This window comes from Lontra canadensis, unplaced genomic scaffold (assembly GCF_010015895.1).
Source record: "Lontra canadensis isolate GAN:19392208 unplaced genomic scaffold, GSC_riverotter_1.0 scaffold127, whole genome shotgun sequence".
Classification (NCBI taxonomy): Eukaryota; Metazoa; Chordata; class Mammalia; order Carnivora; family Mustelidae; genus Lontra; species Lontra canadensis.
Window position 1 is genome coordinate 1372251 of NW_022631121.1, and position 25577 is coordinate 1397827.

The following is a 25577-nucleotide window of genomic DNA, read 5'->3' on the forward strand; positions in this document are numbered from 1 at the left end:
TACCTTACAGGTGATCTCAAGAGCCATTTCTTCATCTTCTCCAGGTCAAGCATTCTCGAGGATGAGGAAACTTGTGGTTTCTACTTTCGGGGGCGTGATAAGCCAAGCCAATGGGAAAACCCTGAAATAACAACAGTACATTTATGAGATGTTACATTTAGGGCACAGCTTTAATATATCTGGATGACTGGCACAGTTAACACAAAAGTATTTCAGCAAAAAAGGAAATAAAGATTTCTTGGTCACTATGGGGAGGGATTACTCTTGGGACAAATTTGCTTCAGCTCATTAGTCCGGTGATAATGCCGGCAACATTCTTGGCCATTCTGGCTCCATCAAATGTGGTGAACGTGAACATGAGTGTGTTCCATTTGTGCCATGCTGTCTTACCAAATGCTATCCAATCTGGAAGGTCAACAATTCAGAATTAAAGTGACACTACAGGGCACCTGGGTGGCTCAGTTGGTTAAGCAACTGCCTTCAGCTCAGGTCATGATCCTGGAGTCCTGGGATTAAGTCCCGCATCGGGTTCCCAGCAGTACAGGGAGTCTTCTTCTCCCTCTGACCTTCTCCTCGCTCATGCTCTCTCTCTCTCTCTCAAATAAATAAATAAAATATTAAAAAAAATAAAGTGACACTACAAGAAGACAAAGACAACTTTTAATTTCCAATCCGACTGCAATTAGGAAATTCTCAATTCTCTTTCACATGCTGTTCCCCTGCCATCTTCCCTCGCTAGCTGATGTATCAAAGGGGGCTCCTGCCGTTCCCACCAGCACTGAAAATACAAATTTCAACGAGCCGTGCACCCAGGGGCCACAAACATGAACACACGGCCGACATGCACAGAACTAACACACACGACCACATACCGTTCCTCCACTGGCGAGGCCGGGCTGCTTCATCACACATCTCCTACCAGCATGCGAGAAGCGGAAGATCTGTTTAAGCTGGGAGGCAACGGAACACAACAAGGGGTCATGGTGACTGTTTCCTTTCGTAGGTCTTCTCATCGCTGTCGGGCCAGCTATTACTTCCGAGTTACGTTCTCACACTGGCCGGTGAAGCCTTGTGTCTCAGCTCTGGAGCCGCTCTGCTTGACTCAACTCTCGGGGGCTTTGTGCCGTGCAAACCGCCAGCTGGAACTGCCCTGGGGGGAGTTAACGGTTTTCTTTCACACATGCACGTGCGTGCACACACACACGTACACTCAGACATACCACACACGTGGGCACCCGATAGGCTTCAGCTGTCACTTAAGAACATTAAAAAAAAAGCAAAGCAACTTTTTTTTTTAATTTGGAATTTTAATTATGTACATAAATAGCAACATGAGAATGAGTTCTAAGGCTAGACATTCTCTCTAGGTGAAAGGATTTCCAATTAGTCCACTTGTAGTATGGTATCACCCAAGATAACAAAGAAGCCTAGCATAGTTTATCCTGAAGAAGAAAACCAATTTACTACATTCGGTACTGACTTCTCTGCCATTTTTCTGTAGAAATATTGGTTTACCGCATGGAGTTTCCAATGTTTACCTATAACTGAAAGAAAAAGAAAGCCGTAAGTAAACTACCGGGGGAAAAAAAGAGACTCTAAAACTTTGTTTTTTGAAAATTCATTAGGGCTAAATTGAGAAACCATATCAAATATTTACATTACTATTATGACCATAAGGACCATCGTGCGCCAGAGAAAACTGTAATTATTTCTATTTTACAGACACTTAACTACAAAGCAGGAAGGTTTTGTGTTGCATCCAAACTACATTCAGATTCTCAACTGGCTGTGTACCTGAGCATAATTAAACAGACGGATGGATGAATACACAATAAATGCTTAAATGGCACAGCGCACACAACTCTCCCCTTAATGAAAAACCAAACAACTACATTTCCGTCCATCTGCTGAAGAAGAGAGTGTGATTACATCACTGTCAGGCTGGCGTATACCTGTCCTCATATCACCTCACTATTCTTCTCTGGAGTGGAACACACACTATCCAAAGACATATCAAAGACAAAGGAATTCTTCTCCAGATTGCTCTCTTCCCAAGATGTAAAGAATCTACTTGGCAATTAGAGGTTTACCAACATTTTAGAGGTACGGTTTTAGATACAAATATATCTTTTAGTATAAAACCAAAACTTCTTAAGTTAAACATGTAAACCTCTAGCTTACCTTTTCCATTTTGGTTTATTAATCTCTTTAGGACGTCTCTAAGAATTCAATACATTTACTGCTTTGTTAAAACTGCAAAGTGGAAATGACCTATATTGATAAGGATTAAATAGGCCATGGGAATCCATACTAGGAAATTATTAAGCAGCAGCTAAGAGGAGGAATGAGATAGACCTCTAAGTACTGAGAGAATAAGATGCACGTAAGAAATTAAGTGGAAAAAAGGCAAGTTATTTCATTTGTTCGACACAGCTAAAGACAGTACTGCCTTATGAAGTATGCTTACCAAAACTGAGCCTCAATCTGATGGAGCCTTCAGATCTAACTATCTGTTTACAGAAAATGCAGAGAAGAGAAGAACCAAGAGGTAAATAGAATGACACTAAATGGATGTACTCAGCCACAGCCAGAACGTGGGATCTTCTAAAGGATAAATAGGCCTGTTTTTCAAAAAATGAATGGCAAGGGGAAAATGAAGGAGAAAGAACTATTACAGTTTAAAAGGGACTTCAGGGACCTATCAGTCAAATGTAATGGGAAGATCTTGTTTGGATCCTGATTCAAAAAAACCAAACACAAAAAGACAATCAGGGAAATCTGCATACTACCTAAATATGAAATGATATTAAACAATTAGTGTTAATTTCTTTGGGTGTGATAATAAAATTGAGATATGTTCCCTCATGGAGGTTTCAATGTACTTACAAAACAATTCTAGGAATATGAGCTCATTCTGTCAAAAAAACAAAAGAAGGTATGGCTGTGCACACATTTACACACAGAGAAAAAAGTCTGGAATGGTATGTCAAACTATTAACAGAAATTAACCATAAGAAAGGAACAGAGGACTAGACAAACTGAAAATATTTATCTTAAAAAATTTCCTTTCAAAAAGATTTTATTATTTATTTGAGAGAGAGCATGAGAGCACAAGCGGGGGTTGGGGCAGGGACAGAGGGAGAAGCAGTTTCTCCGCTGAAGAGGGAGCCGGCCACAGGGCTTGATTGGATCCCAGGACCCTGGGATCATGACCTGAGCCAAAGTCAACTGCTTAACCAACTGAGCCACCCAGGCACCCGTAAAAAAATTTCTTTACAACAAATACGTATCGCTTTTATAGTTGAAAACTCCATCTCCAACAGAGAAGTAAAAAAGTGAAGAATGAAATCAAGGTTGTATATACAGTAAGCTGAACCCTGGCCCAGAGTATTTTGGAAAGAGGAAATAGATATTTATGTAGTTTCCCTGTATTCCAAGTCTCATTGTCCCTGCAGCGAAACATAATATATTCAATGTCAAGTTTCTGGAGGACACATGTGGTTTCCTGGCTGCTCAAGTTCTAGTCTCTCTTCCAATAGCAGATCCACCCGGTATGCATCTGAACTGGCTCTCCAGAGATGCTGATTCTGGGGGTGGAGCTTAGGCCTCTGTCTTTTAACACGCTCCTGCAATAATTTGGTTGTATGATAAAATTTGAGAAGCAATGACTCGGGGCTACCATAGGAAGGGCTGAGATGTGAAAGAGGATCTGGGTTTGTTTTCTGTGACCCTTAAGGCAGGATCAGAACCACTGCATCGGAGTTACAAAAAGACATATTTTTGCTTAGTATAAGAAACGGCTTCCTAAAAATCAGAACCGTTCAAAGATGGCTGCCCTGTGGGGGGAGGTGCCTATCAGTGAAGATGAAAAGTGAGAACACACAGGGCAACAGGGTATTTATGCTTGAGGCTGGCTGGGGGGCCAGAGGACCCCTCTCAAATTCTAAGACTATATGACTCTCTGCATCCCTAAAAATTTGCAGACAGCTTGAGAAAAAAAAAAAACCTCACACTGAAGGCTTTCATGGATTGTAAATAGAAGTCACAGTTTACACTAAATGTAGCAGTGATTTAAAAAAAGACTATAAAATTCATATGCACTGCAGAATATTTTAAAATATAGAAAGCTATATAGAACAAAAACTATTAAAAAAATCCATAATTCTACTATACCGAGATATATAATTAAATTTTTTGTTGTATTTCCTGGTCTTTATTCTTTCTCAAAACGTACCATACTACCTTGATTTTTCATTTAACGAGCTTCCGTGCAATTAAATATTACTGAAATATAATAACATTCCTGTTCATAGATACGCCAGAATTAAGCCACTTTTTGTAGCTCAATATTTAATTATTTCCAAACTCAACATAATCTTATCAGGAAATCACAAGTGCTATTATAGCATTTTTAATATATACACAAACTAACATTAATATAACTAGTGTTTGGTACTTAACTGGTACTCATGAGTAAATACTGAACAAATGAATGAAGACAGTGAATCGAGTATAAGAGCAGAAGAAATCACACCGATTTTCTGACTTCATCTGGTATCCTAAATTCCTCTAGCCTGAGGTAACTCAATCTTTAAAGAAAGAATAATTACACCTATGAATTCCCTATGGCACTTATGATAATATTTCCATATAATCTTGAGCTTCTCTACAACCATCACTCATTGGACAAATGTTTATTTAATGACTATCAGATGAATACAAGGATGCCTACAATAGTAAAGTGTTATTTGAAAAAAACACAAACCTAAGAAATAATGGCACTTTTCAATTGTTTGAAACAGTTTTGTAGGCAAATCCCCACTGCCAAGTTCTAGCTTGTCTAAAAAGGAACTTCTCAGGAATGGACACAAACAAGTGAAGGCACCTAAATCCACAAATTAAAGATGGAATGAAACATCACACTGGCCCTAAGGGATCTACATGAAGCTGAAACCGCTATAATTAATTGAGTTAAATCAAGAACAAGCCATTTCAGCTGGTACTAACAAGGCTTAAAAAAGACTAGAGAATTCTCTTGTTCTTTACCTGATTAAAATGGGCAGAGCATGCAGCATTCTATTTATTTCCAGGTGAATTCTTCACATTTCCTGGCTTATAAAACAAAAATTAAGAATATTAATACAGTTTAAAAAGAAATAGTGATGCTTCTAAAGAAAGACTGGAATGTCTCAGCATGCCCACCTTCAGTATTTGGCTGAATACAACATTAAATATTCTTATAACGCAACCTGACCCATTTCTCAGTTAACTGAAGGAATTACGAGGGCTCCCTGAGGGCCCTGCTGTAGACAGTGACTTAGGCACGGAGAAGAGCAGGAACTAAAGCTCCATTAATCCTGACCACAGAGATTCAGCCAAACAGCTGATTCTATTAAAAAAAAAAATCCAAAAGTGAAGATTTCTTTGCTACTTCATGCTGCTGCCAAAGCTAAAGAATTTTTTTTTAAATTAAAAATAAAGAATAAAGCTGTTCTTCTCTGTGTATCATCCACCATAGGGGCCAAATCACAAAACATGTTTACTGTGAAAAAGGTTATAATTGGACCACACCCATTCTGTCTGGCCACCATCTGGGAACGTGTAATTAGGTCATGTCATCTACCAGAAGTGATGCAGTAAAGTTTCTAGTAGGAAAAGTTCATGCGGTAAAGGTTGAAGGCTTTACTTTCCTCCCTATATGTTTTCAATACTGTAATTCCGAAAACATGTTAGTAAGAACTGATATCCACCAAGGAGATGAACTCTCACAAGATGGCAACAGAAAAACAGTAGGCTGTAGCTAAGCGGGGAATAGGGCTGGGATCCCATGGTCTAGACTAGGTGCAGGTTCTCCTGGTGGCCTTCTTGCAGTTATCCATGGGTGAAGGGGGTGTAGTGAGAAAGCAGGAACATATAACCAACCCTGTAATTTCAGAGCATGGTTTCTAGGCAACTCCAGGCTTATCGGAGTGGCTGAAAACTGGTCTGTAAGCATGGTGATCATATATCCCGGCATGCCCAAGTTATACAGGTTTATACCCACTGTCCCAGTATAATTAACAGCACCCCCTTTCACTCTCAAGCATATCCTGACTTGGATGATAAATTATATGGTTACCCTATCTCCAGACCACATCCACTTGATGATGAAGTTGTGGGGAACAAGGCCCTGTGTATTGTTTGGCAGATCATCACACAACACCCACATCTACTTGCTCTCAACAGAGTTCTCTCTACGGGACTCAGTACCGTGTGCCTTACTGTATTCCTTGAGAGCCACAATCACAAACACAAACGCACCCAGAGGCCTTCTTGCTGCTGCTTTTCCAACCGGCCAAACTCTTTCCTAGGATGAGAACTTCGCAAAATATATCCCTTGACCTAGACTGGTAAATCCCATTTTCTGCCTGGCTAAATGCTATTCATCCTCCAGATCAAGGCTTTCCCATCATGTGTCCTTCAATTTAGATGAGAACCTTTTATTCACATTCACAGCACTCACGTGCTTCCTGATTTGTAGAATTCCTCCATTCATTTACTAATATATAAGCTGAATCATTTACTAATATATAGGCTTTGTGAGGGCACAATATCCCTAGGACCTCCTAAGCACATGGTATTTAAACATTTGTTGAATAAACAAATGAAATGCAACAGAACCTAGAGATCTGATGAGGGTTAAAAAAAATGTTCGGGTATGCAATTAATGAAGAACAAAAAGAGATAAAAATAAAAAGAGGCTTCATTTATGAAGGTAAGTGCGATAACCATGTCCGGCAACTGGGTCCATCATAAAAGCCATATAGTTCTCTACCTAGTTAAATATATTAGGTGTGAATTACCTTAATGTAATGCTTATCAAGTACTTCTAATGATATTCTTATATATTCTATTATCCATATTCACCAGCATCTCGATCTCAGAAATATAAGATGCTAAATTCATAAGCTTTTTTTAATCTTTTGGACATTCAGAAAATGGGCATATAAAATATTCTTCTGGTTGAGGAAAACAACTCTGTTGCTAGGAAATTTTTCTTGTTTGGTTACATATCACTTATAGTATAACAAAACATGACAGTCAAATATCTCACTAAAGAAATATTGAGCCCATCCACCCTATTACAAATCAGATCTCTCTTGGCAGAAACTGCCATGATCTCAGAAAAAAAAAAGAAATTCTCCAACTTCAAAAGACAGACTGTGATTAAGTACAAAAGCCAGAAATTAACTTTGGGGGGTATTTTTCAGATAGTTGTATTTGAAATATTTTATAACTGATTCTCCTTATAATTTAATTTTCATGTCTATCAGGTTTCACTTTTTCTTAGGACTGATTTATTTAGGGGAGCCCAGGTGGGGTGACTGCTCTCAGATTTACTTATTTTAGAGAGAGAGTGTGTGTCAGTGGGGGGAGGAGCAGGAAGGGGAGAGAATCTCAAGCAGACTCCCCACTGAGCATGGAGCCCAGCACAGGGCTCTATCCCGGGACCCTTAGACCATGACCTGAGCCGAAATCAAGAGTCAGAAGCGCAACCAACTAAGGCACCCAGGTGCCCAGGTTTCATTGTTTTTTAACAATTAATACATTTTACTTAACCCAATATATCTAAAATACTAATATTTCAACATATAATCAGTATAAAAATAATGATAATTAACATTCTTTTTATTTGTACGGTGTCTTCTAAGTTTGCTGTGAATTTACATGTACAGCACACACCTCAATTCAGACTAGCTATATTTCGAGAACTCAAGAGCCGGTGGCTGCCATATTGGACTATATAGGGCTAGAGGAATGAGGTAAATAGCGCTATGATGGCTCGTTTTATGTGTCAATTTGGCTAGGCTATAGAAGAAAAATTTATTTTCTTACCACAGCCATGAATATGAATGATAGTTTCTATTAGCAAAATCAAAACACTTGTTTTAGTCCAAACATTTACTTCTAATTAGTATGCCCTGCCATGTGAAGAGGGATTTCCAGACAAACCTCTGAGGGATACCAGCCCACTGAAATGTCTGAGCCCCTCACCAGTTGATTATCTTGATCAACTACTTAACTTCCCCAAATGCAGTTTTTTCGTTCACAAAATGGGGATAATAAGAGAACCTGCCACAGACTCTTTGTAAACAAAAAGTTTAGCACCCAAGACCGAGCTCACAGCAAGTACTCAATAAACATTATTTATCCTAGGTAAAAGATCACGTATCTTTAGGACGAAGAAATAAAAGTAAGGATAAATGACCTGTTAAAAACCCCAGTGATATCCTAGTTCACTGGCTAAGGTAAGCAGAATCAAGCCTCCCCCCAAAATGTCTGCATCCTAATGCTGAGAAGTGTGACTGTGTTACCTTACGTGGCAAAGGTGAATTTACGTGGCATGGAGGTTCAGGCTGCTCTCAGCTGACTTTCCAATAGGAAGATTATTCTGCATTATTACATGGGTTCCGACAGAGAGGGAGGCAGAAGACAGGGTCAGAGAATGGGACATGAAAAGAATTCAACTTGCAGTGGCTGGCTTTGAAGATGGAGGAAGAGGGCTGTGAGCCAAGGAAAGCTGCAGCCTCTAGCAGCTAGGAACAGGCCTCAGCTGGCAGCCAGCAAAACAGACCTTGACCCTACAACCACAAGGAACTGAAACAAATTCTGTCAACAGCCTGAATGAGGGGGGAAATACATTCTCCCCTGGAGCCGCCAGAGAGGAATGCAGCCCTGCTGACACCTTGATTTAGACTTGCGACCTACGGGGGTCTAAGAGAATATAAATTTGTATTACTTTCAGCCAGTAAATTTGTAGTCACTTGTTTTGGCAGGATAGGAAACTAAAACGCTGGTGGGAGGACTCCTGACTAGTGGATATAAGCCCTCCGGTTCCATTTCCCATCAGGAGAGGTCAGCTTCTCAAGCAGAAGCAAAAGTATGCAGTGTCACAGGACATCTGTCATGGCTGTCATGTGCGAGAGTCTGGCCATTTTATAAGTTTCTTACAGGGATAAACTCATTTCGTCCTCAAAGCAGCCCCATGTGGTCCTACTCCCATTTCCCAGGGTGCCTGAGCAATTTCCCCAGGTTTCAAGGCTTGTAAGAGGCAGAGGCGAGGCGGGGCCTGGAGCATCTGCTCCAGAGTCCACGCTCTCAGCCACCAGGTGAGGCCGCATTCTGCTTGGTCCACCTTTCCTGATGCAAAAGCCTTGTGCCTTTCAAAGCAGGAGATGCTCCCCTTGCTCAGAATTTTTAACTTTTTATTTTGTTAAGTAGTGATGTTAAAAACAGAAAAAAGAAAAGAAAAATTCATTGCCGAGTACCTTTAGTTTTTAAACAGCCGACACCAGAAAAGGCACCAATTCAGAACAAATTTAGCTTTATGGAAAACCCACCATATCGCCCTTATTTTTATTTATATTTTATTGTGTTAAGAAGACTTAACAGAAGATTGACTCTCTGGACAAATTCTGAAACGTACGATTCAGTCCCGTTGACTTGCAGGCACAGTGGTGTACGGCAGATTCTAGAACATACTCATCTCGCGTGACTGACACTTCATACCACTTGAACAGTTAACTCCCCGAGCCCCTTCCCCACACCCAGCCCCTGGAAACCACCATTCTGATCTCTGTGCCTGTGAGTCTGACTATTTCAGACACTTCATGTAAGTTGAATCACGCAGTATTTCTCCATCTGCGATAGAAATACCCAAAAGGATCACTGTGAAACCACGCAACTTACTGAGAGCTAAACTTGAGTGTGTTTAGCAAGCTGTGGAATTTGGAATGGAGGAAGAGAAAGAGCGGCGTATTTACTCAGGGTGGTGGCTGTTGCTTCCCTTTCATTTTCCTGCTGAGCCAGCAGGGGCCCGAACACAACTATTAAAAGCCCGGCTTCAGAAGTTCTGCTCGCTTTTCACGTTAGTAACAGGTTTATATTTCTTCATGGATTTTCCTGCCCTTTAAAGAATTATTAAGATTTTGCTTTTTAGTTTTTGTTGGCCTTTAACGGTCATTCTACAATTCTTTCATAGTAACTTCTTTTTTTTTTTTTTAAACCTAGTGAAAACTAAACGTGCCATTTACTGAGACACACTGCTGTGTCTGGCTAATTATAGGACAACTCCAAAAGAGCCATCTGTGACCCTAGGGCCCCACGCCCACAACTGGCATCCATCTCGGATACTCAGACGTTGGGCTGATACTTGCGAAAGGGTTTCAGATCAGCAATGGACAATCAGTAAATAGTTTCAGGCTTTTATTAAGTTCCTAGACTCAGAGTGAAAACCATAATGGAAAAAAAATCAATAAAACCAACTACAGTAAGAACTTCTGATTGTCAAAAGACACCCAAACTGAAAAGACAACCCTCCAACTGGGAGAAGGCATCTGCCAACATGTGACCCACAATATTAGCTTCTAGGAAAAAAAAAAAGAACCCCTGTAAATCACTAAGGAAGAAACACATTACTCATACCAAAAAATGGCCAAAAGACAGGAGTAGGTGTGTGAAGAAGAAGACACCAATAAACACGTGAAAATGCTCAACCTCATTAGTGATCAAGGAAATGTACATTAAAACTACAATGAGAAATTCTGAAGCCATTGTGATATGCCAGATAATGAGGAAACCATCAGACTACTTGGGTCATGTCAAAAGGACTCAAAGCCAACTTCTATTAGCTGAAGTGGGACAATTTGAATTTAAATAAGGACTATGAATCATAAAACATTCAAATCCAAATGTGTATAAATCTACAAATTCATAACTATATTAAAAAAACTGGTGACCCTCTGAGGATGAGAGGGAACCAATCCATTATTTTGAAAACTGGATGCATAAGAGAAAAAACAAAGCATTTATCCTGTCTTTCCTCTAACTGGGTAACTAAACAGTAGATGAGCAGAAGTAGTTCCAGTATTAAAGTACTGTAGCTAATATGTGAAAAATGACATGACAGAGGTAGAATATAACCATTTTCTAACCCCCAATAAATCCATGGGTCTAGGCACTGAGCGTCAATACCCATTAACACCAAAACAGCAAAGTGAAAACCAGACTTAGGTGCGTATGCAGACCTACAGCCTTGCCAAAAGGATCAAACACAAACCTCATCAATCAATCATCTGAATCCAGCTGCCAATCTGCAGGAAATGCAGAGAAGACAGCAACATGGTCAAGTGTGCCATCAGCAAGGCCCAAACCGATGGAGACTCTTTGGGTCCCAAATGCCGGGTTCTTTTAACAGATACGTTGTAAGGAAAATAAAAAAGATGGAAGGGGAATGTGTAGATTAAAAGTGACTTAAAAAGGGGGGAGAGGGAAAAAGACTTAAAAGGCATATAAAGTCAGAAATAACAAGAGGCAAAACTAAAGTGACAGGGATAAATACTTAGGTGACAAAACCATAAAGAAAAATAAGAAAGCTATTATTATAAAAGTCAGGGTAATAGATATTTTTGGATGGAGGGAGAGAACTGTAATTGGAGTGGGCTACATGGAGGGGGTTCTAGAAAGGCTGGAAAAATTCTGTTTTTCGTCTTTAGATGATGGTCACAAGTGAGCTTGCCTTACACTAATTCACTAAGCTAAAAAAAGAAATTAAAAAGTTGTTGAAGGAATGCACATTATTGGAGCAGCTGGGGAAACCCGAATATGGACTACATATGAGGTAAGGCTTAAGGAAACAAGGAAATGTTAACTTTCCCCAGTGTGATAATGGTATTACGATTATATTAGTGAATGTCCGCGTTCTTTGGAAATACACACTGAATTAGGTATGGGTGGGAAGTGCAATGATACCCACAACTAATTCTCACATAGTTCAGAAAAAGAAAATACATGTGTGTGAGTGCCCACACATGCGTAAAATAAGAGACAAAGCAAATGTGGCAAAATGTTAACTGGTGAATCGAAGTGAAGGGGACAGTCATTATTTCTGCAGCTGTTCTGTAGTTTTGAAATTTTTTCAAATTAAAATTTGGAGAATAAAGTAAAATCACACACGCGCGTGCACACGCATAGGCATGCACAGAAAACACACACCCCACAGTGAAAAACTATTTTAAAGCTACCAGATGGCAAAACTGGAAGCAACCACTTTGTAAAATGACTTGGTGTCATCTAGTAAAATTGATGTGCAGACCCTATGAACAGGAATCCCAGCCTAGGGAAACTCCTAATAAACCTGACACCGGTACAAAAATGCTCACAGCTGTGTGTGAAACAATAAATGGAAAATCACCCAACTAGTCAGCAACATGGTTATTTTCCCACAAAGGAATATTCTACAGCAGTGAAAATGAATAGACTGTAGCCATACTCTGCCCATAAACATGTTAAGGGGGCAAAACAAGGTACACAATAGTACACATAGTAAGATTCCATTTAGATAAACTCTTTGTATGTGTATTTGATATATTTTAAAGATAAAATATAGGCAAGTTTCACTACAATGTTTTAGAAGAAGAATAAGGAGATGAAAAACCAAATTCTGGATAGTAGTTCCCTCTGGGGAGACAGGTGCAGGAAGGGGAGGGCATGGAGAACTTGGAAGGCATTGATAATTGCCTATCTTTTAAAGGTGGGTGGATGATTGGTATATATGTGGTCATTATAGTGTTGGATTTTATTTTTTTTAAGATTTTATTTATTTATCAGATAGAGATCACAAGTAGGCAGAGAGGCAGGCAGAGAGAGAGGGGGAAGCAGGCTCACCGCCGAGCAGAGAGCCCAATGTGGGGCTCGATCCCAGGACCCCGAGATCATGACCTGAGCCGAAGGCAGAGGCTTTAACCCACTGAGCCACCCAGGCGCCCCTCTAGTGTTGGATTTTAAACTCTGTCTCTCTCTGTGTGTGTCTGTGTCTATAAACAGAAGTTTTTTTTAAGATTTTATTTTTTTTTAAAGTAATCTCTGTAGAAACCCAATGTGGGGCTTGAACTCACGACCCCGAGATCAAGAATTGCATGCTCTACTGACTGAGCCAGCCAGGTGCCCCTGTAGACAGAGTTTAAAACCCAACAGGTATTTTCTATCTGAAAAACAAAAACAAACATTCGACAACTCTAGGCTCACAATATTTTTTGGACACACCCATCACTGCTTCACAGTTCTGACAGAGTTCATTTTAGCTGAAGCGGATAAATTTCTGTGACCTGACCAAAAGCAATGACAGAACTGAAAGACCACCTCATCCAAACTACTGGTCAAATAATCAGTGCAAACATTTAGTATCAATTTCTAAAAGGGAAAAAAGGATGTGGCAGAGAAGAAAAATGCCACAGACTTACTTAGGGTCTCTGAGAGTAATAAAACTCCATGGCAAATAATGTAATTGAGAACTGAGCCATCATTCCTACCACTGAAAATTTCAGGGCCCTGTTTTAAATACGCTGTCCACAGATTCCTTTTGACTATTTAGAACCACGAGCATGTACCTTTGTTAGCTCACTACAGTGGTAACTATGGACAACCATGAATTAGATTGCATCTAATTGAGACTGCTAATTTCAAGCCTGACTTGAAAACCAATTTCCAAATAAGCTAAGAAACAAACAAAACTCTCAATCACAAAGCGTCCCCCCAGCTCCCTTCAGAGACACAGTTCCTGGGTCCCAAAGGATTCCTGTTCCAGGGTAACTTAAATCTTTGCTTTCATCCGTGAAACAAAATAAAAACCACTGAAATCCATAAAAGCCAACAAGAAGGGGGAAGTGCAATCAATAAAAAACAATGGCATTTCACCATCAGATAATTCCTGAAATCTATCAATATTTGATTAAAGCCTCCTGTTGTTCTTCATTTAAAACTTGTGCAAAATATTTAAGTAGTCAACATCAATTTTATTACTTTCTAGTGAGAACACACAACGGTCAGGAAGAGATTACGCTTTCACGGTAAATAAATGAAAGAACATTACATTCTCAATGACTCTGAAGAGGACAAGAACACAGAAGACCAGAGGAAAAAAATCCAGGCCAACTGTGAGCTAATTGGACATCTTTACTCTCTCATTCCCCAAAGACTCACATATAAATGTGAGTGGCTTTAATATCTAACGTTTTCAAATTACCATAAAATGCTGGCCTGTTTAACCTGCATTCCAACCACAGTCCCGCTGCTTCTCCCCTGGGCTGAATTCTCAGAGCAGAGAAAGCTATTTCCAAGCTAGAGGCTCTGGGGGGATCCCCTCCTCGGCTTTCGTGAACAGTGGGACTGAGCTGCCCACGGACACTACGGTGAGCACTCAGAGGCTCCCAGGAGACCTTCCCACAACTGGCTTTGGGGCACATGTGTCCCTGCCACCACCACTGAGCACTTGGAACTGAGCATGAGTTTCATTTTCCATGTTTCTTTCTAGGGCTCTGTAGAGCCTTCCTGATGTTCTTTTTTTTTTTTAAAGATTTTATTTATTTTTGACAGAGAGAGAGAGAGATCACAAGTAGGCAGAGGTGGGGAGGGGTAAGCAGGCTCCCTGCTGAGCAAAGAGCCTGATGCGGGGCTCGATCCCAGGACCCTGAGATCATGACCTGAGCTGAAGGCAGAGGCTTAACCCACTGAGCCACCCAGACACCCCCCTTCCTGACATTCTATTTCCATTCCCATATAAAACTCAGTGTGGACTTAAGGAATTCTTTAAACAGGAAAGCAAGCTGCCAAAGAAAATGTCAGAGGAATGGAAACAAAACTAGGGGTGTTTATTCTTTAAAGAAGATTGCCAAAGGGTACTTATATTAACACAGAACTTCCTACTCAAAGCTAGCTTAAACAGGCTCCAGAGAGACTAATTCCTTTAGCTACTACTAACACAAACATGAGTCTTAAGATTTCACTGGACGACTATTTCTGTAAATAATGAGGATGGCTTACAACTGATTCTATAATGTTACATCCAAATTCCAGTTCAAAACTGGATTTCAATTGTGACACAGTTCTTTGTATTTTTAAAGAGTATTTTGACTTGAGATAACAGAACTCAAAATGAACTTCCTTCCATCTATAATGTAGAAGGTATGTTAATGTAAGAACCCTAATTCTTCTTTATCAAGCAGTGCCTTGGAGGGCTTGGAGGAGACATGATACCTATTCTATACTCATTTTTCCTTATCAGAGGAAAGAATGTTCTAGCAAACAGGGGTAACATTCATTCAGCTATGGGGCTGTAAGAAGAGCTGAAAGAGGACACCCTCTTACAACTACACAGCCTTCTCCCTCTGCTGCTCATCCACCAGTCATAACAGAGAATATGGTCTGTGGCTGGTGGCTGATTGCCCCCTTATACCACGGCTCAAGCCCTTAACTGGGCAAAGGAAGCCAGGGAATCTGGTCATGCTAAAGTAAAGGAGGGAGCCCATAACACGTATAACAGCAAGAGGAGGAGCCTTGTTTAGTTTTGTGTGTGTGTGTGTGTGTGTGCTTTTTTTTTAAAAGATTTTATTTATTTATTTGACAGAGAACACAAGTAGGCAGAGAGGCAGGCAGAGAGAGAGAGAGAGAAGCAGGCTCTGCACTTAGCAGAGAGCCCGATGCGGGGCTCGATTCCAGGACCCTGGGATCACGACCTGAGCCTAAGGCAGAGGCTTTAACCCACTGAGCCACCCAGGCGCCCCTGTGTGTGCTTTTTTTTGGTGGTGGTGGTGGGTTTTTTTGGTGGTGGTGGTGGGTTTTTTTGCCTGGGAACACAGTATGTTCCCTACGAATCAAGTTTTGATAAAACTTTCCAAAAAATGTGCTACACTTTGAACACATTCTAAATACAAGAGAGAGAAAATGATGATCTACGAGTGCAGTGGAATGCATTTCATGGTCACCACTTTTTAGCCTTACTAGTAATAACCCAATACACAGAGGTTCTCTTGCTCCTCCAATAAAGGCCACCAATAGAGAATCTAAGCTAGAGGCATAATGAAAACAAATAGAAAAAGCAGGATCAGGCAACAGTGTTATCAAGAATCTTACAAAACCCTAAAGAGACCATATATTTAAACCAAAAGGAAAATAATGCAAAAGATCTTTCTCACCTTTTGAAAGTTCTCCTTCCACAAATCTTCTATGACTATGTATCCTCGTAAACCCCAGTCATATAATTTCTCCCCACTGACCTTGAAACAAAATATAAAAGATCCATTACTATTCCATACATGACTGGTAAGAATAAGAATATTCTACTTTCCTTTTTCCTGTTTCCAAAAGAACTGTAGTTAAGCATACAACGACCCCAGAAGCCCTGGGGCATATACATTAAGGCTGGGAAACGTAAGCAAATACGAAGATAGTGAGAGTCGTAGCATTAAAAAGAAAACACAGTTTGGTCATGCAGTCAGTGTTTGAAATAATTTGGCATAAATTACAGGTGAATAAGGGGAAAAAATGAAGGAAGTCAACCACTGACAGGTGAAATTCCTGAAAACGAGACACAGAAAGAAGGTTTCTGCCTATCACATCTAACACGTCATAGCCAACCAACGAGGCACATGAAAATCACCCACTCATTTTAGGGGCCTAGTTAAAAAAAATAGGTGAACCTAATGAAGATGGTCTTAGTTTTCCCAAGTCCCCCCAAACATACAAGTCTTCACGTTTCTAAAGGGATTTTGCCTCTTGATCCAATATCCTTTCTACAACATCCTGAGAGGTAGGCACTGGGGTCAGAGAACACTCTGGGGCCAAGACGCTCACACCTTCATATAATAGTGTGAAGGCACTGCATGGTGACAGATGGGAGCTACACTTGTGTGAGCACAGCATAATGTATAAACTTGTTCAATCACTATGTTGCACACCTGAAGCTAATGTGACATTGTGTGGCAACAACACTCAAATTGAAAAAATTAAAAAGAAAATTTTTTTTTAAATGCACTGGTCCACTTTTCGCTAGCTGACTTTAACTATTGAATTTTTAAGTATTGAGTTTGTATTTTTTTTTTTTTTACTTAAAACCAACTCGCTCCGATCTGCTTTTTCAATATTAAAAAGGGGACGGGCAGATCGCAGCATCCAGACATCCCGCAAAGTAGGTGGGTTACCTTAGGGGCAACCTTTACCCGCTCAAAAATTCGTCTCACATTAGCAGTGAGGATTCAGGCATCACCCCGAATCGTTATTTTCCTTCCTCATAAGTTTAAGGCATTAAGTATTGAGTTTTCTTAAATTTGCATGCATTGGTCCTACACTTGACAAACTATGTTGATTACTTTTCCACATGGAATTTCCACTGCGAGTTTCTGAAAGCAGTTACTATTCTTTCTAATTTTTATAATAATTTATCTATGTAGAGCACTTTAGTTTACAAAGCACTTTCACATGAATTATCCCTATTCTAAATAACAACCTGTGCAGTAAGTAGGCAAAGATTGTAAGGAAATACTCAGTAGCCAAGTGACCAGTCCAACTAAGGTCACAGTACTAGTAGTTATTTTCTTCCGGCTGCTCTAACTGTTCTTAAAATATATGATTCTCAGACCCACTGGTAGACCTATCGAGCATTTACCACATATATGACACTATTCTTGGTACTTTACATTTCTGAGAGGAAAAGAACATTTGCCATCACTTTAAGCATTTTCTTATAGTACTTCTCTCCAAACACTACTGAACAAAAAACAACGTGAGCAATTATGTGGCTGGTCCAAGGTCAGGGTATTCATAAAAAAAAAAATTAAAACTGTTGACACAGGAACTAAATGGCACTAAAACAGTAACAGAAAATCCCTTTCAATCACTGATGTCTCTTTCATTTTATTGTAGCCAAATATACATACAATTTACCATTTTATCCATTTTTAGGTGTACAATCCAGTGGCGTACGTGCATTCACAGTGTTATGAAACCATGACCATTATCCATGTCCAGAACTTCCTCACCATCCCAAACAGATCGCTAATGTTTTAGGTCTAGTGAAAATGAAGTTAATTGTTTTGTTCTGGCTTACTCTAAGTACCAGATAAAAGACAAAACACTCCTTCCCACTGACTTGAAAAATAAATTAGAATACAACTCATATTTGCATCCTACGATCTTGGCTGTGAATACAAAAGCTCTTTTGCAACATATGCTGTGGCATATAAATAAAAAGACCTCTACTCAGGGGGCAGCCACATGTGCTTCCGGAGCAGCAGCCCAGCCCACCCTCCCCACCCTATCCCTTTACCAGTGGAACCACAACTCGCTGAGATGATGGATGGCGGTGCTGATGAGCCAGGGCAGGCAGACATGATTCACTGTTCCTGAGCCGGGGCTGAAGCAGGCAGGGGGACATTAACTCTCTGCCTCCCAGGACTGCATTAAACAGTGTCAAGCCCATGTGATAAAGACCTTCCTGGCATCTGCTACCAAAGCCACCCATTTCTCACAGCTGCGGCCACTGGGCGCCCACCTACGACTACAGTGCAATCCAGGAATCCAGCCTCAATCCTGTCAGGAGCACCCCAGGGAGCTCAGGGTCAGAGTGGCCTGGTTCAGAGCCCTGAGGGCGCAACTCTAATGACGGCACCGCTGCTCCTCTGGGACCAAGTCTCGGCGTGACAGAGTACCTCCAGGAACTGGGCAGGTCCCTGTCTCCAGATGCTGTCCAGGACTTCAAAACCTCGAGCCTGCTTTGTTCTTCCCAGGTTTCCAAGGCACTCGATGTCTAGAGTTCCCCTAAGTCCAGACCCCACTGCCCGGAGGAAGTCTAGCCTCTCTCAGTGGTTCTCAAACATCAAGGACACTCAAACCCCCTGGGGAGCTTGCTAAAACCCAGATCGCTGGCCCTCATCTTCAGAATGTTCTGAGTCAGTCAGTCTGGCTTGGGGCCTGAGAACGTGCATTTCTAACAAGCCAGGGGATCCTGATGTTGCTGGTCTAGGGACCACAATTTACAAACAGCTGGTCTAGCTGTTAGGGACTGAATTGTGTCTCTCAAAATTCACATGCTGAAGTCCTAACCCACAGCGTGACTCTATTTGGAGATAGAGCCTTTAAAGGAGTGACCGAGGTTAAATGAGGTAATGAGAGTGGGGCTCTAATCCAAAACGACTGGTGTCATTAGAAGATGAGGGTGAGACACGAGGGATGTCCACACACCATGAAAAGATGGCCATCTGCAAGACAAGGAGAGAGGTCCTAGGAGAAACCAACCCTTCCAGCACCGTGATCTGGACTTCCAGCCTCCGGAATAGCACAGAAATAAATCTCTGTTGTTCAAGCCACTCCATCTGTGGTATTTTGTGAGGGAACCCTGAGCAGACTGAAACACAGCTTTACCCATCTTGCCTGCCAACTCAGTTCTCCGACTTGACAGGATGCCATCAAGTTGAGGTCTGAAGGGAAAGAAAGGAGCAGCCAACTGAGAGCCCTAAGAGGGGCACTCCTGGCAGACGGGACTGCATGCCTTGAAGCCCCCAGCAAGTAAAGTGAGGCTGACACCAGGCCTGGGGAGAAGGTGCAGAGGGCCAGAGCACAGGCCTATGCGTGCAACTCCAAGGAGGACAGGTTATGATCACGTGCACCCATATGGAGAATGACCCATAACTAGCAGCTGTGGAGTGTGAGTCTCTAGACTTCCATGTAAATATGCACCCACAAAAGGTATCTTGATTCTTTGGACTAATATTCAACTTAGTGTGCATTCTCTGAATACTGACATGATCGGAAGGAGGGCCAGAACTGAGGCACGTGGTGGAGAAAAGCACCAATATGTACCAATAAATATGTGGCCGTTCATTTTATGTGCAAACAAATTCTAGTCAGGTGCAATTAAAGCTGCAAAATAAAAAAATATTAAGCAGTAAACCCAAACATACACAAGCAAGAAAAAGGGACACCCCAGCTTACTGCGTCTAACTTACCTGGACAAATACAATGGCTTGTTGTGGGTAATAAAGAGAGGCAGCAAGTCCCATGAATCCAGGCGGATATACCAGCTTCTTTATTTTTGAACCTATAGAATAAAAGCTTGTAGATGTCAAGAGAGGATTCATGACCCTTACCATCTCTGTTTGCCCTGGAAACCTAACACTGAATAAGACTTCTTTTCTTTGATCCTAGATTAGCAGAGAATGTGTCTAATAATGTCATACACACCAAAAAGAACCATCACATCCCCATAGCTTTGGTGAGAGATAATTCACACAAGTCACCCATTTACAGTGTACATGCATTCTGATGTATTCACAGAGGTATGCAAACCATCACTACAATCAATTCTAGAATATTTTCATCACCCCCCAAAAGAAACGCCGTATCTATTAGCAGTCACCCCACCTATTTCCCCAGGACCCCAATCCCTAGAGAACCACTAATCTACTTTCTGTGTCTACAGAGATGCCTACTCTGGACACTGCACATATATACAAATATATAAATGCAGTTATACAGTATGTGGTCCTTTGTGACTGGTTTCTTTCATCAGCACAATGTTTGCAAGAGAACCACCACTTCTAAGGGAGCAAAAATAAAGAACGTTCTGAAAAGAAGCACATGGCACTTTGGTCTCCAAGGTTTATGTTTTTTTATAGTAAACTGGTTTCCTATTTAAGGACTCAACACAAGCCTTGCTCTCCTCTCCTTTCTAATACTCCATGAAAATAACAGTAAAAGAATAAAATGCAGGTAATAAACCCGCAGTGAAGAGGAAATGGGTGGAGGGGCCATTGGGAGATAAGAAGTGTCATCCAACTTACAGAAAACAGAGAGTGGACAGAGGCAAGAGGACACACAGCTACGAAGTCCTGAGGAGGGAGCAGCAGGTCCTCGGCAGCCCAGAGACAGCAGGTACTGTGGATGCCGAGGGCGGCCAAGGATCAAGAGGGAGGGAGGCGGGAAGATGTGGGGACTACGGACGGACACAAATGCAAGTCCTGTGCAGAGCCTAGGGGTGATTCTCTCCTTCCTCCATGCCATCTTGGTGCAAAACTGTCTGTGGCCAGGCAGTCTGTCCAGCCAAACTTTTACAAAGGGGGAGAAGTACCTCTAAAGAGGGGCGCTCGGGTGGCTCAGTCAGTTAAGCATCTGACTCTTGAGCTCAGCTCAGGTCTTGATCTCAGGGTGAGTTTAAGTCCTGCATTAGGCTCCATGCTGGGTACAGAGCCTACTTTAAAAAAAAAAAAAAAAGAAGTATCTCTAAAGAAATGCCATAAACTTTCTGCGGAGAACCAAGATAGCCAGTGTGTGTGTGCATGTGAGTGTTGTACCCAAGAGCAGAGTTTTCCCCAAAATGGCCCCAGGTATAGGCACCCTCCATATAAAGTCAATTCCCTTTCAGCTCACCCTGAGGTAGAACCTATTGGCCAGTAAGCCCCATCTATGCACAAAAAATTCTTATTAGCATTTCAATCGCCTTGCTCTTATACTTGACTGTATAACCAATAATCACTAGTCATTTGAGGAAGGCCTGCAGCATAAAAGGCAAGATCGAGACAAGCAAGAAAGGAAAAAAATGACCCTTTAGGCAACAAAAAAACTTAAAAACAAAAATACCCCTGTTACTAAGTATGGTTGAATCAACTTAATCAGCTACTACATTAAAAGAAAAAAAGGTTCCATGAAAAGGAGATAATCAAAGAACAAGAAAGAGCTACTTGGAAATGACAAAAGTAAAAACAAATCAAAGGAATAAAATGAACAAGAAAATAAGAAACATACAGGGTCACTTAAACAGCTTCATTGCTAATTCAGAAAGGAAAAAGAATGAGAGTAAATTTTCTTTTTTTTTTTATTAAAGATTTATTTGACAGAGAGAGAGAGACAGCAAGAGCAGGAACATAAGCAGGGGGAGTGGGAGAGGGAGAAGCAGGCTTCCCACTGTGCAGGGAGCCTGATGCGGGGCTCCATCCCAGGACCCTGGGTTCATGACCTGAGCCTAAGGCAGATGCTTAACGATGGAGCCACCCAGGTGCCCTGAGAGTAAATTTTCAAAGAAATACAAACCAGATTACATCCCTAGAGCTTAAGGTTACAGGCCACCAAAATGCCCAACGAGGAATGAGACATCTACAGGCAGTCACACCACCCTGGAAGTTCAAAACACTGAAGACTGGGGCACCTGGGTGGCTCAGTGGGTTAAAGCCTCTGCCTTCAGCTCAGGTCATGATCCCAGGGTCCTGGGATCCAGCTCCTCTCTGCTCAGCAGGGAGCCTGCTTCCCTTCCTCTCCCTCTGCTTGCCTCTCTGCCTACTTGTGATCTCTGTCTTTCAAATAAATAAATAAAATCCTTAAAAAAAAAAAAAGAACACTGAAGATTAAGAGAAGATCCTCAAAGCTTCCGGGGAAAAAAAATGAACCACTTCAGAAGGAACGGGCATCCAGGCTGGCTGCTGACACTCACACCTGTGATGCCAGATGCTAGAAGACATGGCCTTCAAAATTTTGATGGAAAACAGATTCTATACCCAACCAAATTCTCACCTAATATGAGGGTAGAAAGTAATTTCCAGATTTGAAAGGATTTGTAAAGTTTCCTTCCAACATGGGCTTTTTTGAAAGTGACTCGAGCATGTAGTTCAAGAACATGGCAGAGCAAACCAAGGAAAAGAGGACATGGAACCCCCAGAAAGGGGGTCAGACCCAGGAGAGCAATGGAGCCATGTCCCAAGACCACCACAGAGCTGAGTCTTAGTCCAGACCGCAAGGAGGTATATGAAAGAGGACTTCAACTACCTCCATTTTGATCTCAGTCTGCACTTTCTGAAAAATTTTTAAGATTTTAAAGTAATCTCTACACCCAACATACGGCTTGAACTACAACCGTGAGATTAAGAGTCGCCTGCTCTAACGACTGAGCCAGTAGGCACCCCTCAGTCTGCACTTTCTAAATGCTGAAATCTCCCTTTCCAGCTTCTCTTTTAACTCAGGCAAAAGACCCTGTGTGCAAAACGTCCCCTGGTGGGAACCAAACCTACCCCCTCCCTCAATTAGTAAGGACTGCCCTGAGCCAGTAGGAACCCCATGTGACTGACTCCAAGACAATGATGGATTTGACCTCCACTGACCACCTGCACTTACCTTTGCCCCACATTGCCCTTACCTAATCCTGGAAGCATTTTCGGCACTTTGGAGATAGTCTCTGAGACGCTAGTCCACTGTCCTCTGGGTGTTGGCCTCACTGAAATAAATTCCTTTCTTGTTTCAACACCACTCACCTCTCTGACTTTGGATTTTGTCAGCGACGACTGACTGAAGCTGGTCTGTTTAAGATTCCTGAAGATAGCTGCTCTTACACCCTTGTGCCGCAGGTACACGTAGAGCCCTGGGCAAAGGGGAATGGTAGGAGAGGGAGCAGCACGGAGAACCAAAGAAGCCTGAGAATAAGGTTCAGAAAACTAACAGAGGGTGAAACAGGAGACATCTCTAGAAATGAACTTGGACCTAGAGAGTGTCTGCCAAGAGGCGCAGGGCTCTTCACATGGGCCATGGTTAGATGCTAGGGCAATGTATGTTAGTAACACACAGAATAACCTAAGTGCTGTTTACTGGTTTTAAACTCTAAACAGACATATCTCCAAAGACGGAACTAGGGCCATAGGAGACAAAACAAATGTTATCATGTAGACTCGTAATAAATTCATGTTTCTCTTCTTGTCTTACTGCCTTGATAGAAAGGATACAATTCCTCTAGAACACACTGTTTTTATCCCTGGGGTCCCACCTATACGCTTGGAGCTCATACAGGTGAGGACCAAGTAAAGGACAGCACACCCGACAACCAGCCATTTCTGGGTCATTCGCAAAAAACTGGTAAGCAGCAGCTCTTGGGCCTCCAGCTCCTAATGGTTCACACAATGAGCTGGGGGCTCCAAAACTTCGAAGGAAGTGGGGAGGAGCCATCAGAAGCCAACGATAGTGGGCAACGACTACCTGCCACCTTTGAGTGACCTGAGTCCACTTCCTCGGAATGATCACCCACTCACCTCCTAGAGAGGTGCCTCTTGTCACCACCAGTCACGGCCATTCTCATCAAATGAGGAGCACTACCTTAGCATTTATGCTCAAGAAACTCTATCTTATGACCCAGCAATCCCTCTTCTGGGTATATACTGAAAGGAAATGAAGCCAGTATCTCAAACAGCATTAGTCACAAGAGCCAAGACATGGAAACAACCTAAGCGTCAAGGGATGAGGAAGTAAAGAAATTGTGATACTTATATGAATGGAATATTATTCGGCTTTGAAAAAGGAGACCCTGACACCTGTAAAAACATGGATGAACGCAGAGGACATTATACTACGTGAAATAAGCCAAACAAAACCCGCACGATCTCACTGACAATCTGGAATCTAAAAGAGTCAAACGCATAGAAGCAGACAGTAGAAGTGTGGCTACCAGAAGAGGTGGGGTGGAGATGGAGAGATGCTGGTCGCAGGGTACAAAGTCGCAGTTATGCAGAATGAGTAAGTCTAGAGAGTAATGTAGGGCATGATGGCCATGGCTAACAATATTGAGTCCTGGAGACTTACTAAGAGAGATTATTGGTGCTTTCATCTAAAAAAAAAAAAAAAAAAAAAAAAAAAAGAGGTAACTGTGATAGAAGGCATGTTAAATAGCTTGACCAGAGTATTCATTTCACTATGCATATGTATACATATATGTATATCAAAACATCATGTCATACACCTTAAAAACATACAATTTTTATTAAAAAATAAAAATTTGTAGACGTTAAACCAAAAAAAAAAAGAAAAGAAAAGAAACTCTGTGCTTAGAGGGGGGTGCAAAGCACTCCAGACCCCCAATAAACATGCTCGCCATCCCACCCATCTCATTCAGTGATCACCTGACATTGTTCACTGCACGCCTTTCTACCCCAGCCCCAAGGAAAAAACCCGTTATTGAATATTTGTGCACGAATGTGTGTGTGCACATGTGTAGTTTTTTTAAAGATTTATATATTTATTTCAGAGACAGAGAAAGCGCGTGAGAGCAAGGAGGGGAAGGGCAGAGGGAGGGAATATCCAAACAGACTCCCACTGAGCATGGAGCCTGACACGGGCCTTGATCTCACAACCCAGGAGACCAGGACCTGAGGCGAAACCAAGAGTTGGAGGCTTAACCAACTGAGCCAACCAGGTGCCCCCATGTGTACTTTCTTGAAAAAGAATTAGGGTTTTACATTATTTTAATGCTACTGAGCCCTCCTGGGAAAAGGAAAAGGAGAGAGGAAAAGATAAACCAGCAAGCAAAAATGAAGGACTAGAACCCACAGGAGTGGGCGTCCTTCTGCTGCTGTTTTGCCCAGGAGAGCACAGTCCCCAGTTCTCCTTAGGATGGTCACCCAGTGGACGTGCAGGGGGACAAACACCAGACAGCACAGCGACGCGCACACACACAAGCACAGCACAGGAATCATGCTTTAGGGCCATGCTCTCACCATGGAGGCGGCGGGGGCGGGGGAGAGCTAATCTCACTTGATTCCACATTCCTGGCTCCCTAGCAGTAGCCAAGATTCCAACACCCTGGCCCTGAGATCTTTATAAATTTCAAACGCTATCTAAGTAAGACAGGAATGCTTTTTTGGACAGCTTTACAGAAAGGAGGGGGAAAATGTTCGCGGCAGGGGGGCGGGTAGTTGGTTCAACTCTTTCGCAGCTGGTTAGTAAAAATGAACTCTAAC

General features: G+C 41.7%; 1 protein-coding gene and 1 non-coding gene across 2 annotated transcripts in view; both read right to left on the reverse strand.

Moving 5' to 3' along the window:
• Positions 1-1286: 1286 nt before the first annotated feature.
• APOO (apolipoprotein O) overlaps positions 1287-25577 on the reverse strand; it is a 59876-nt gene continuing 35585 nt past the window's right edge. The window contains exons 6-9 of the mRNA XM_032842306.1: positions 19818-19909; positions 16011-16091; positions 5047-5112; positions 1287-1544 (exon numbers count right to left, since the gene is read on the reverse strand). Of these exons, the coding sequence (XP_032698197.1) occupies positions 5077-5112; positions 16011-16091; positions 19818-19909 (209 nt within the window). The 3' untranslated portion in view covers positions 1287-1544; positions 5047-5076. The remainder of the gene's footprint in view (positions 1545-5046; positions 5113-16010; positions 16092-19817; positions 19910-25577) is intronic.
• LOC116857882 lies at positions 16970-17119 on the reverse strand. The gene has a single exon (XR_004380821.1). It is a non-coding gene; the product is annotated as a U12 minor spliceosomal RNA (small nuclear RNA).